The sequence below is a fragment of the Rattus norvegicus genome, chromosome 3 (genome assembly GCF_021556685.1).
Source record: "Rattus norvegicus strain SHRSP/BbbUtx chromosome 3, alternate assembly SHRSP_T2T, whole genome shotgun sequence".
NCBI classification, from domain to species: Eukaryota; Metazoa; Chordata; class Mammalia; order Rodentia; family Muridae; genus Rattus; species Rattus norvegicus.
Window position 1 is genome coordinate 167,689,936 of NC_141536.1, and position 14,364 is coordinate 167,704,299.

The 14,364-nt window shown below is 48.6% G+C and overlaps 1 protein-coding gene across 1 annotated transcript in view; it reads left to right on the forward strand.

The window, feature by feature from the left end:
• The window catches only part of Cdh4 (cadherin 4), a 479,197-nt gene that overhangs the window by 347,577 nt on the left and 117,256 nt on the right, over positions 1 to 14,364 (forward strand). Inside the window, 1 exon segment of the mRNA NM_001419540.1 lies at positions 6,577 to 6,809. Within this exon segment, the coding sequence (NP_001406469.1) occupies positions 6,577 to 6,809 (233 nt within the window).

Sequence of the window (14,364 nt, forward strand, 5' to 3'; positions counted from 1 at the left end):
AGGAAATCCAGCATCACCTCCTGGTGCCTGTCAGTACCTTTCCTCATGTGCACATGTCCACGCAGAGACACATACACAGAATTAAAAGTAAATAAACCTTCAGAGCAATCTATGAGGACTGGACAAAGCAAACTAGCTCAGCCTCATCGGCGAAGGAAGTGTTCTGCAGAGCAGGGCAGAGGGACCTTTGCAGAGCTGTGCTCTGCCGGGATTTCTGATGGGCTGAGACCAGCGTACTGACAGTTCAGACATGAACAACGCAGGCACAGGAGGCAGCAACATTCCGATACTGCTCACCCAGCCCATGTACCCCTCTGATAGGCCGGCCTCTGGTCAGGAATGAGGCGCGCCTTCCCCCTATTCTCACAGAGTGAGCTTGTCCCAGCAGCACTGAAAATATAAGCAGCAGGGGACTATGCTGAGGGACTCACAAATCTAAAATCAGAGCTGTCTATTCCCCTCCCTCACCAGCGCAGGGCCGGCTTGGCTCAAGGCATCCCTTGGTGAGGTAGCAGACCCAGCTACACTTTCTAGAAATAGTTTTACTGTTTCGCCGGCATATGGCCACCTCAGGAATCTGCTGAGTGCAAATAAATCCAGTCTCCAGCTCTGGTCCAGGCCAGCAGGGGTCCGCCAGGCTCCAGATGCGCACGACTGGCAAACTGCAGGCGGGGATGGTGGGCGTGGCTTCTTAGTGGGCGTGGCTTTCTTGCCACCTAGCAAACAAGGGATTCTTTAGACCCTTTGGGAAAGAACTGAGAAGAGCAGTCCTCTTGGCCCAGACCTTTGCAGTGGTGTTGCCACACATTGTCAGGAGTAGGAGCGGCTGATGGCTCTGGAGAGGTCTGCGACATGCCTGTGTATGGTCAAAGTGTACACAGAAGAAAGTATCTCGGAGAACTTTATAGAAAGTCATCCTTCATGCAAATGAGCGACCACCTTTAACAGATCTGCCGGTGCTCACTTGCAAACGTTCATCTTGAGGAGAATCTGTTCACTGTTGACTTTCCCTCAGAAAGGAAGAGGTGGGGAGGTCATGGGACCCTCACCAGAGATTACAGCAGATGCTCCCACACACAGTTACACATGGCCTGAGGGCTCAGGCAGTGCTTGAGTATATGAGGTGGAGGAGGTGGAATCCCCACCTATGCTGGGTAAAACACTTCCAGTGCATCTCCTCTGGGGATACCCACAATCCCACAGGAAAAGAAATCAGCCATGTTCTAGAAGTAAGCCCTAATGCTACGGCTTGTAGCTGGGACCTCACAAGGAGCTAGATTAGATTCATCTTCCCAGGGAAGAAATTCCCAAAACAGATACTTGTGGCCGTTCTTGGGGGCTGTGACACCCATCCACTTCCAGGCTAAAGTGGTGGGAATAAGAAGCAATTTTGGCTCAAACAAGAACCCCAGCTCTACCCCACCAGACCCCCTGTAACAAAACCCAACAGAGTGCCAAGTCACAGGTCTCAAATCCCCTGCTGCTCTCTGCTCTGAGGTCTCAACCCTGCCACCCCCACCCCACCACCTGACACCATCCCCCCACTACCCTCCTCCCCCACCCACCCCACCCCACACCACTTCTCTGCTCTGAAGAGGCTCTGTGGCCAATAATACTACAGGACATCATCATGACCGGTGCCCTCAGACACAGCAGCACAGAAGGAGGCAGCCTTCTCTGGGCATGGACTCTCACCTGGACACCAGGGACGGAGGCTGGGGCATGCTGTTGGGCAGAGAATCTGCTAGAGGGTGCCTGGCTCTGAGGCTCAACATTTCCCCACAGTCCCTCATCCACTAACGATGGATGTTCTGGCCACACATCACAGCAGGTACAAGATAAAGACGCAGGTGGGAAAGAACAGAGCCCAAGGGAGTGTTGGAGGCCAGGAATGCATGACCCTGCCAGGCCAACTGCTCAAGTCACATTCAGGAAGAGCTTTAATTGTTTCCAGGGGTTTCTTTATCAGCAGTAGCACCATTTCACACAACCACACCCACAAGGCCATCCCTACCTAGCACACTCAACTAAGAATCTTCCTCTGTAGGCTCATTCCATCCCTACCCCAGGGCTCTCTCACCTCGGGACATTTCCTCAGACACTGAGGAGGGACAGATACAGCCTCTGCACTGGCACCTCTAATCTCCCTTGTCCTGGCCACTGGGGTTTTGATTACATCATAGCTTGTTCATGTGTTGTCCTCAGCACACCAAGGTCTACTTGGGAAAGCTCTGAACCTGCCTGTCCACACCTAGAGCCCTGAGTGGATATTAGGGAGTCCCTAGGCAATTGTAGGAGGTAGGGGTGAAGGAGAGGGAAGACAGAATGAGAACGTTTGGTTCTGTGAGCCGAACAGCAGGCTTGAAGTTATCAGTTCCTCGGCAAGGATCCAGCTATAAGCTCACCTCTGGCTCAGTTGATCTTTCTCAACTCACCTAACAAGGGAGATAATAAAATGACGTGTTCGCAGACACAGCACAATTCTGCTGTGTTCTGTCGTGGGGAGATGCCATCTGCTGCTCCCGTGAATGTCAGGCCACCTCTGCTGAGGAGGAGCCCCTACAAATGTGTGCTAGCTACCTCAGCTCTATCCACAGAGCTAGCAATTAAAAGTAACGAGGGTGAAGAGTTAAAGCCAGCTTCCTGGTGAGAGCTGAGCTTCTTGCTGAAGCACAAGGTGACTATGATTCGGGGTGCGAGGGACTCGGGATTCGTGGGACGGCGGGATGCGTGGAATGCAGGGTGCGTGGGACTTGGGGTGCATGGGACTCGGGGTGCGTGGGACGCAGGGTGCGTGGGACGCAGGGTGCGTGGGACTCAGGGTGCGTGAGATGAATCTGCAGACAAAGCTACAAGCGTGGCTGCACCCGTGCCACTGGGCCGGCAGGAAGGGGGTGGGGCTAAGCAAATGGTGGAGTAACACTTTAAACAGAGGTATCTGAAGAGGCAAAAGGAAAGGTTCTGAGCTGCTGAGGACTGTTTTGACGGCTGTGTGTACATGTTCGAGGAGTACTAGACTGCCATATTTCAGAACTGGCCACCGAGGGAGGGACACATCTACACAATGGGGCTTTCAGAGGAGTTCTGACAGGCGAGATTTGACCCCTAATATAACGTAAGAGATGCACGCAACGTCAGAAGCAGTCCAAGGCTGTGAGCTTGCTGTACACTTTACCGTTTGAAACATATACAGGTAGATGTTCTAAGCACACTGAAGGCAGGCACAGTGCTCAACACTGCACACCTGTAATATGAACACTCAAGAGTCTGAAGCAAGAATATCTCTGAGTCTGAAGCCAAACTTGGGCTAAGGAGCGAGACCTATCTCAAAAAATTAAAATAATAAAATAACTCCCTAATATGGAAATAGATGGGGGGCTGGCTTGGCCCTGGGGCAAGCTTTGGGGTTTTGTAAGTAAAGTCTGGGGCTTTACTGATAAATGACTCCTGCTGACAGATCGTTTGCCTCAGTGGAATTCACTCCTGCCTTCTAGCCTTGGTCACTCGGGTGTAACCGACCTGTGACAGTGACCACTGTGCTGTGTTTCTCAGGGTCACACACAGCACACAGGGCTCCTGTGCCCAGTGGAATCTCCTACAGATGCCCTGCTGCAGCCCAGAGGGGCATGAGCTTTCCTCAGTGCCTCCCTGACTCCAGAGAGCTCCCTGCCACCGCCCATGGGGTGTGTAAGGCATCAGACCCCAACTGTCAAGTTTCCCTGGGTTTACTAGGAATTGGCTCTCAGAGCACAGGGCTCGTTTGGGTATTTTGTGCTAACTCAGCACAAACCCACCACTCTCACTTTTGTCTTCATTGGTGACAGTTGGGGACCAGCAATGGTGGGTCCACTCATTCTGATGCCAACTGATTTTAATTTGTTTGTGACTGGGGCAAACGGTTTGCTCATTTCTTTACACCTTGGAAAACAGAAACAGTTTGTTCTTCGATGGATGAGTAGACAGTACCAGGGAGCCACAACCCAACCCTGGTCCCCCAGCAAGACGTATAGGGACCTTCCTTCTGGAGAGAAGAAAACTCAGCTGTGGGATGCAGACAAGTTAAGGAGAAGGTCACTCAGTAAAAAAAAAAAAAAAAAAAAAAAAAAAGCAAACTTGCTCTGGAGGGACATGGGGAGCTGCCCCAAGGAGGGAAATAGCCCAGTAGGGTCTGCATTTTATTGATTGATTGATTGATTGATTGATTGATTGATTGGGGGCAACACATGCTATAGTGTACATATAGCATGTTAGAAGACAACTTGTGGGAGTCTGTTCTGTTCTTCCAACATATGGCTCCAATAAATCTCAAATCATCTGGCTTTGTGGCAGGTGTCCTTTACCCATGAGCCACTTCTCCATCTACAACAGATGCAAGAAGTTTCATCTAGGGCTGGGGAGATGGCTCAGGGGTTAAGAGCATTGACCGCTCGCTCTTCCAGAGGTCCTGGGTTCAATTCCCAGCAACCACATGGTGGCTCACAACCATCTGTAATGGAATCTGACGCCCTCTTCTGGTGTGTTTGAACACAGTGACAGTGTACTCATATAAATAAAATAAATAAATCTTTTTAAAAAAAGAAGAAGAAGTTTCATCTATTCTTAGTGAGTTGGGCAGCGTGCTCATAGAGTAAGGTAGACTAGATTCCCCCGTCTAGAGAATTGCTGAAACTCACTTTGTAAACCAAGCTGGCCTCAAACTCAGAGATCTGCCTGCCTCTGCCTCCTCAGTGCTGGGATTTAAGGCAGCCACTATGCCTAACTTGAAAGTGTTTTTAAATATAATGAGACCAGGAATTTCTACTCTGTCAGGGGCCAGAGTCAAACCCACAATACAAGTAACGTCATAATGACATCAAGTTATTTGAGGGCACAGACCATTTGATGGTGCGAACGGTGGGAGAAAGTCAAGTTGTTTTAGCCTCTGATACACTGTAAACTGCCTAGTTCCAGCTTCAAGGAAGCTCAGCCACAAAGAGTTACCCTGACCCTCAGAAGACACAGCCAGATTCTCTATACTGACCACTCTTCCCCCTGAAAGAGCAGAAATGCCTGACCTTGTTATATTTAAGAGCATTTTTCAAGCTAGGCATGGTGGCACACACCTTTAATCCCAAGCAGAGTCTGGCAGATCTCTGAGTTCAAGGCTAACCTGGTCTATAAAGAGAGTAACAGGATAGCAAGGGCTACACAGAGAGACCCTGTCTCAAAAAAAAAAAAAAGGAAAAAAAACAAGGTAGATAGATAGACAGACATAGATAGATACATAAATAGATACATACATAGATACACAGATAGATAGACAGACAGAAATAGATACATAGATACACAGATAGATAGACAGATAGATATATAGATGATAGATACATAGATAAATAGATACATAGATAGATAAATAGATAGACATAGATAGATACATAGATAAATAGATACATAGATACACAAATAGATAGATACCACTTTCATATTAAAACACAAGCAGGAGGAACCAGCAACTAGGGAGACATCTCTAGTGAATGATTCGAGAGACAAGGGAGGCCACATGTTATTTATTACTTCTAGGCAGGCAACAATAAAAGGTGAGCATGCAGGAAAACACTTTATCAAATGTAACCGCAAGTCGCTTTTTTTTAGTTTCCAGAATAAATAGTAATTAAATCATGTAAGCTGTGACAGAGAAATTGCTTATAAAACCAATCCTCCCACCATAATTGCTTAGATACCCACATTTTTATAAATACGGGGTAACTTTATCCATTGCTTTTATCAGCACAATGTGACACCAGCTGTTGGTGCTTCGTAATTTACTGCAGCGTTGGGTGACAGTCACAAAAGCCTGTATCTAAAAAAAATGCGCTAACGTGGCCCGGATGAATGTGCAGACTTGGAGAATGTCTCGTTCTGTAGTGGAGTTAGAAATGGCTGAGGCACTAGCCACCAGGAGGGGCTGACAATTTGGTTGCCTGACTAATATTTTGGGAGCAAAATAATGCAGATACTGTACCAGCAGCATCAACAGGCTATGTTAAACTCCATGACTAAGCAAGGAAGTTTTGTGGCTAGGCTAGACCGGCCATCATGCCTCTGTCCCGGCAGAAACACAGCTGGCTGCCAAGTGCCAGCCATGCCAATCTGACTTTCAGAATGTTCCTCATGTCAGGAAAGAGTCCTGACACACCATCTTTCTCTGGTTGCTCCATTGCTCTTGGTCTTCTAGGGCACAAAAACCAAGCCAAAGGACGAGGCCATCTGTGCCGACAGGCAGAGACTGGCGTGAGGCAAGCAGTGGGAATGTGGGGGTCAGTGTGTGGAGATACCTGCTCCCTCTGAACCCCACGGGCTCTGCACAGGTACAGAAACTACAGCAGGAGGGAAGGAGGACTGCCTGGGTTTGGAGGGCGGACACTCACCCATCCTTTCTTCTGTCCTTTTCCTTAGCCTCTGGCTACTTCTCCTGAAGACAGAGCTAGATCCCATAAGGTCCTCACTGTCGGGGCATTTGGGAAGCCAGACACTGTGTTTGTTGTGGCAGCCTTCTGTCTGCTGGTCACCCTGACATCTTCTCTCCTCCCCTTGCAGTTAAGTTCAGCAGCTGCGTGGACACCAAAGGGACGCAGTATGAGACCAACAGCTTGGACTTCAAAGTCAGGGCTGATGGGACAGTCTTCGCCACTCGGGAGTTGAAGATCCCCTCAGAGCAGGTGGCCTTTACCGTAACTGCACGGGAACGCCAGAGCGCTGAGCAATGGGACGCCATGGTACGGCTGCTGGTAGCCCAGACATCATCGTCATCGGCACACTCTGAACACAAGGTAAGAGGACACAGTACAAGCAGGAAGGTCTGGGTCCAGAGTCAAGGTGTCCCTGCTCTGGGAAGTCCCAAGCAGAGTCTTTCCCTGACTCATGGACCATGAGGGTTGACAGCTCTTTCAACCGCCAGCCAACATATCCCTCCGAGGTAGACTCACCCTCATGGGTAGATACCTGAACAGGTTAGTCCACCAAACCACCGCTGTCATAACGTTCATCTCATTTTGGATGAGGCTCACTTCTATCTTGAGCTGTAAACCACAAATTCTGTGTGTAGCCTGGGCTCCCGGGCACTGTGCACAGGGATAGCCACCTGTTTTCAAGGACAGGAAAGTTGGCAAGCAAGGCAGATGAACCCTGAGGTTGAGGAGACCCCTATTCCCAGGGGCAGGAAGGTGAGAGGAGTGGGGAGTTGAGAGGGGTGGGGAGGGTAAAGGGGTGGGGAAGTGAAAGGGAAGGTGAGGGGGCAGGAAGGTGGGAAGGGCAGGGAGATGGGAGAGGCAGGGAGGTGGGAGGGGCAGGGAGAAAGGTAGGAGACAGAACCACAGGAGAGGGGACAGCAAGGAGTGGACAAATGAAGAGTGGAGGGAAGACAGAGACAGGGAGTCCTGTGATGTCTGCGGTCAGCATCTTCTCTTTCCCCCAGCTGTGTGGCTAAGACATGAACAGGGAAGGGCAGTCCTGGTCCTGCACTGCCCAGGCATCTGACCAGACTCCATGACATCCACCTCTTCTCTATTCCGTTTCCATTTGTGCTGAGAACCCTAGGGAGCAGCATTAGCCTCAGGCATCAGAACTGCATGCCTATAAGAGGGAGACACCAGAATGACTGCAGAGGGAAGCTTGATAGGCCCCTCAACTCCGTCTAGCTCCAGAACCATGCTGCAGTGTAAGGCAGGCTCAGGCAGCTGCATGGGGGCTCCCTGGGAGATGCCCAGAGGACCTGAAGTTATGGACAAAGTTAAACGTACTTTTATGTGGGTTTGCCCAGTACCTTCCACAACTGAGTGTGACTTTGAAAGCCTCTTAGTGGGAGAAAATCTCCAAAAGTCCAAAAACCTTTCTGACCAAGAACCCTTTGTGAAATGGCTTGTAGGACAGGTGTGGCAAGGAACCCACTTTGGGGGAGCAGGAACTGGGTTTGGTCTTGTTTCTTGAATCCAAGAAGGAACAAACCTTGGAAGGGCACACATTACTATTACTACTACTACTACTACTACTACTACTACTACTACTACTATTACTACTACTAACCGTCACACACACTATCATAACACTCACTAACCATCACACCACACATACACTAACATAACACAAACCACCACAAACACACACTAACCATCACACACACATTTACACACACTAACCATCACACATACTATCACATACACACTAACCATCATACACACTAACAGTACACACACTAACCATCACAGACACACCCTGCCCATGCATGCTGAAGACGCTAAGACAGGCAGGTGTACCTGCTCACTCTTCCCTGTTTGTTTTTCATGCATGAGCCCCTGAGCCAGGTGAAGGATGGTTGAAGAGAAGGGCAGGTGAGCTGAGGGACAGGTGAGCTGAGGGACAGGTGAGGTGAGGGACAGGTGAGCTGAGGGACAGGTGAGGTGAGGGACAGGTGAGCTGAGGGACAGGTGAGGTGAGGGACGGGTGAGCTGAGGGACAGTTGAGCTGAGGGACAGGTGAGCTGAGGGACAGGTGAGCTGAGGGACAGGGACAGGTGAGGGACAGGTGAGCTGAGGGACAGGTGAGGTGAGGGACAGGTGAGCTGAGGGACAGGTGAGGTGAGGGACAGGGACAGGTGAGGGACAGGGACAGGTGAGGGACAGGTGAGGTGAGGGACAGGGTGAGCTGAGGGACAGGTGAGCTGAGGGACAGGTGAGGTGAGGGACAGGTGAACTGAGGGACAGGTGAGGGTGAGGTGAGAGATGGGTGAGGTGAGGGACAGGGACAGGTGAGGGACAGGTGAGGTGAGGGACAGGTGAGGTGAGGGACAGGTGAGGTGAGGAACAGGTGAGGTGAGGGACAGGTGAGCTGAAGGACAGGTGAGCTGAGGGACAGGTGAGCTGAAGGACAGGTGAGGTGAGGAACAGGTGAGCTGAGGGACAGGTGAGGTGAGGGACAGGGTGAGGTGAGAGATGGGTGAGGTGAGGGACAGGTGAGCTGAGGGACAGGTGAGGTGAGGGACAGGTGAGCTGAGGGACAGGTGAGGTGAGGGACAGATGAGCTGAGGGACAGGGTGAGGTGAGGGACAGATGAGCTGAGGGACAGGGTGAGGTGAGAGATGGGTGAGGTGAGGGACAGGGACAGGTGAGGGACAGGTGAGGTGAGGGACAGATGAGCTGAGGGACAGGTGAGGTGAGGGACAGGTGAGCTGAGGGACAGATGAGCTGAGGGACAGGTGAGGTGAGGGACGGGTGAGGTGAGGGACAGGCGAGGTGAGGGACGGGTGAGGTGAGGGACAGGGTGAGGTGAGGGACAGGGTGAGGTGAGGATGGGTGAGGTGAGGGACAGGGACAGATGAGGGACAGGTGAGGTGAGGGACAGGGACAGGTGAGGGACGGGTGAGGTGAGGGACAGGTGAGGTGAGGGACAGATGAGCTGAGGGACAGGGTGAGGTGAGGGACAGGGACAGGTGAGGGACAGGTGAGGTGAGGGACAGGTGAGCTGAGGGACAGGTGAGGTGAGGGACAGGGTGAGGTGAGGGACAGGTGAGGTGAGAGATGGGTGAGGTGAGGGACAGGGACAGGTGAGGGACAGGTGAGGTGAGGGACAGGTGAGGTGAGGATGGGTGAGGTGAGGGACAGGGTGAGGTGAGGGACAGGAACAGGTGAGGGACAGGTGAGGTGAGGATGGGTGAGGTGAGGATGGGTGAGGTGAGGGACAGGTTGAGGTGAGAGACAGGTGAGGTGAGGGACAGGGACAGGTGAGGGAAAGGTGAGGTGAGAATAGGTGAGGTGAGAGTTGAGTTGAGGGACAGGCGAAGTGAGGAACTGGTGAGATGAGGGACAGGTAAGGTGAGGGATGGGTGAGGTGAGGAACGGTTGAGGAATTGGTGAGGTGAGGGACAGGTGAGGAGAAGGGCAGGTCCTTGGGGATAGACCTTGGCTTGGCGGTGGCGGTCTGCAGGCTTGGTGGTGGTGGCAGCTGTGGCTGGGAGCACAGAGAGGCCTTCTACGGGAGATTAGACAGGGACTCTGTAGGTGAAGGCCTTCTCTGTGGCTCCCCACGGCAGATCCTGATGAAAAGAAGCCATCTATGGCTTTAAGACATTTATTATCACGATGGAAAATGGATGGGTAGAACCCATACCCCCTTATCAGGTTGGGCCTGCAATTAAATACCTTTTGCAGGGAGGAGTGTCTGGGAAGGAAGCTTCATTGGCTAAGCCTCCAGGCCTTTAGGTACCTCATTATAATGGAGATCTGTCTGGAGCCTATGTGACCCGTGGTCACATCCTCTACCTGTGGAGGGGCTTGGGACATTGCCCTTGCAGGACTGATGGCCACAAATCTATGGAGGGCTCCAGCTAGTGATGTGATCTGGTTTCCCGGAGTCAGGAGAAATACCTACTGTCCCTTAGGGTCACCGGTGTTTCTAGCCTTTGCTCAACCAGGAACCAGGGTGTCTTTCACAGTCTCACAAATGTGTGCTTCTGTGCATTAGTGTGTGTGTGCATGTATGAATGTGTGTTGTATGTGTGTATGTGTGAGTGTGTGTGAGTGTGTGTGTGAGTGTGTGTGAGTGTGTGTGTGAGTGTGTGTGAGTGTGTGTATGTGTGTGTGTGAGTGAGTGCATGAGTGTGTATGTGTTGGAATGTTCCACTTTCTGTGGATGATGCTCAGAACATTTCAGATTTTGAATTTTCTAGTAAGAGATGTTCAACTTCTATTATAATTTGATAAGATAAAAAAAATTCTTGTTCTAGGGACTGGAGAGATGACTCCATGGTTAAAAGCACTTGATGCTCTTGCAGAAAACCCTGGTTCCATTTCCGGTACCCACAGGGTGGCTCACAGCTCCCTACAACTCTAGTTCCAGGGGATCCAAGCCCCTCTTCTGGCCCTGGCAGGTGCTGCACACATGTAGTGCACATTTGTATCTTCAGGAAAAAGACTGGTACACCTATAATAAAAGTTAATAATAAAACCTTCCTTTAAAAATACTTAGTCTTTGAGATATCTCTGAGAGTCATGAGAACAGCGTGTGTATATCTGTGTGTTCAAAGATAATAAATTCAAGAAAGGAGAAAAGAGAACAGATGGGCTAATATATTTCTTTTGGAATAAGATGGTATGCTTACAAATACATTGGTAATTAGAAAAATGAAGACATGTTAACATACAAATAAAAGAAAACATGTTGACAGATTGAATAAGTAAAACCCTTCTAGGTACAGCTTGCTAAATACCCATCTGAAAGTCTTAAGAATGGAGACAGGTTGGGAGTAAAATCCTAGAGGGAAAACACTGTGTAAATAACAACCAGAAGAAAGCTGGAGGGAGCTCTGTTGACATCAGACAAACAAACCAAGACAAAGCATTGTGTAAAGGGGACACTTCACAGAGACAAGGCGACATTGGAAGCCTGAACTGGTCTGCACGTACTTCATGTGCACGTGACTTCGAGCTGTTCACCACAAAGTTAGTAGAAGTAAAGAGAAAAACACCAAGTGGGTGTGCATCAGTTATAAACATAAACAAGTGTCCATCTGTGGGTGACAGACAGACAGACAAGTTCTTGGGGAGACAGAGGGCAGCCATACAACTAGGAGGCTCAACGTTGTGAAGAGAAGTCTGTAACCCAGAACCCACCACTGTTAAGGGCCCCTGACTTCTAACCACAGAAAGACCAGTCCCAATTTTTAACCCAAAATGTCTGGCCATAGTTACAATATTTAAAGTCCAAACAGGCCCGGGTTGTGAGTTGGGTTTTGGGGGCTTTTTTGTTTGTTTGTTTTTTGTTTTTTAATGTCGGAGTAATTAAGGTAAAAAAAAAATCAATAGCAAAGAATTTAACTGGAAAATCCCCACAGATTTGGAAGTCACATGAAAGCTTTGTTAGTATCCCCTGGAGGAGCAGAACTGACATAAATAGGGGATGCGTTGGCCGGATAATAAACCTAGTGGGGTTCTCCAGGTGAAATGTCTGGGCTTAACAGGCAATGGGATTTAAAAAAGGAACACTGCCTTCTTAGCACCCATCCCTAGAAATTATCAAAACGGTGGAAGATGAGGCTCAAGTAAAACAAAAAAATTAGCAGAGAGATGGGATCTGGGAGGGGTGGAGAAAAGACAGGAATCAGAAAGTCACACAATCAGTGACAAAAAAACATCTTAAACGATGACATCGATGGCTGGGTGGTGGTGGCACACACCTTTAATCCCAGCAGGTGGATCTCTGAGTTCTCCTGGTCTGCAGAGCGAGTGCCAGTGCAACCAGGGCTACAAAGAGAAACTTTGTCTCAAAACAACAACAAAGATGTGAGTTGATCATCCTGGGTAAAAGACAGAAGCAGCAGATAACCGATTCTAGGATGAAAAGATGGCGCTGACTGACCATATGGATACTAGGAAATTCTGTGAGGGGAGTGTGTGTGTGTGTGTGTGTGTGTGTGTGTGTGTGTGTGTGTGTGTGTGTGTGTGTTTACGCGCTGTAAACCAAAAGCATTGAGAGTCTGCAAGCATAAAGTTTACCAGAACTGACATGAGAAAAACTCTGATCTATGTTATACTTGATCTTGGCCAAAAGGTAAAGAAATAGTCAAATTTGTTTATTATTTTTAAAAAAAGTTAAAATCTGTATCAAGGGAACATTTCAACTATGCTAGTGAGATCTTCCTTAGCTATAAGGAGGAAATAATATTAATTCCACATAAACCTGCCCAAAGAATTCAGTGGAAAGGTTACTCCTGTAAACACCAGAGCATGTCTATCTCAAACCAGGAAAACCATTGCCGGGTGAACACGACTCACGTCTGCACCACAACATGAATCTTTCCCAAAACTCAGCAGAAACTGACTTTCCCAACAAAAGCCTTTTCCAAAACCACCCAAATCGTGTTCCAAGCCAAAGACCCAAACATTTGGAACATGTGATAGAAAGAGTCATCGTGGAATATCACTGCCTATGAATTTATATAAGCAAGAGTCTAACAAACTATACACAGATTGATTAATCATGCCTGAGCTGTATTATAGATTGATTAATCATGCCTGAGTTGTTTTTATCCTAAGAACATAAGATCAATCTATGCATTCATAGAACAAAGCACTAAAAGAATGCATAATCCCCTACATATCAATTACTAAACGTTAGCTTCTATTCCAGATATTAGGAATAGTCAGGTTATTGGGAAAGGAAGTGGCCTTGCAGTGACTCAGAAAGGGGATCTACAAACTCAACAGCGATGCCACCTCATACACCAAACGTCCAGGCCAATGCCATTAGACAAGAAAAAGAAATCAAGATAAATAAAACTAGTGTATTGAAATGTAAAATCTAAAGGGGTGACAGGTAAGTTACTGGGAGTGGCAGATGAGACTAGCTGGGTGTGGAGGAACTGAGCTCCGTGTGCCAACAGTGAACTTCAGCAAGTGAATCTAGATGGATCTGGATGAATCTGGATGAATCTGGATACACTCAATAGCTCACATTATTTATTGAAGCAAATTTAAAGAGCTCTTTAAATTCCAGGCGGACTTTAGGTCATAGGGATATTAATTCTACCTTGTGGTTAGCTGAACCCCTGCCTCTGCTCAGTATATGACAGTTGTACCCCAACGGTCTCCAGTCTCTGCCAAAGATTCCTTGTGAGACATAATTACTAGCACTCCAGAACCATTAGACTCAGTTAAAGTAGCTTTGAGAGCAAGATTCAGAGAGAAAACATGGGCAGAATATAAGCCCAGAAAAAAATGTTTACATTATTGTTTACATGTGTACATACGTAGGGGCACACATGCTACATACAGCACACATGGTGAGGTCAAAGGAGGCCGTCCATTCTCTCCTTCTACCGTGTAGATGTCAGGGACTGAACTCAGGCTGTCAGGCTTGGAAGCTAAGCCTTGACACACTCAGTTCCCATCCTTGATTCCTCAAGAAACAGTGGACAGCCTCCAGCAACAAAATGAGTTCACTAGCTACAAAGGGTCTAGAGAAGAAATGGCCACCCGTAAAACATAGTCCATAGAGCATTAAAGTCCTAAGACTGCCTTCATGGAAAGGGACACTGAAGCAAATTCCTCAAGGACTGTTGCCCGGCGACCCCCATACACATACATACCTGCATGCATGCATGCATGCATACACACATATGTATGCACATGTGTACACATGTGTGTATGCATTCGCACATGTATGAACATATATACATGCACATGAATACATATGTGTGCATGTACGCACGTACACACATACATATGTCTGATTGTACGTACATAATATGTATTATACATATGCCAAGAATCAAAACCAGAGCCTTCTCGCATTGAACTATATCCTAGGCCCTTATATTTTAAATGGTTACATAGG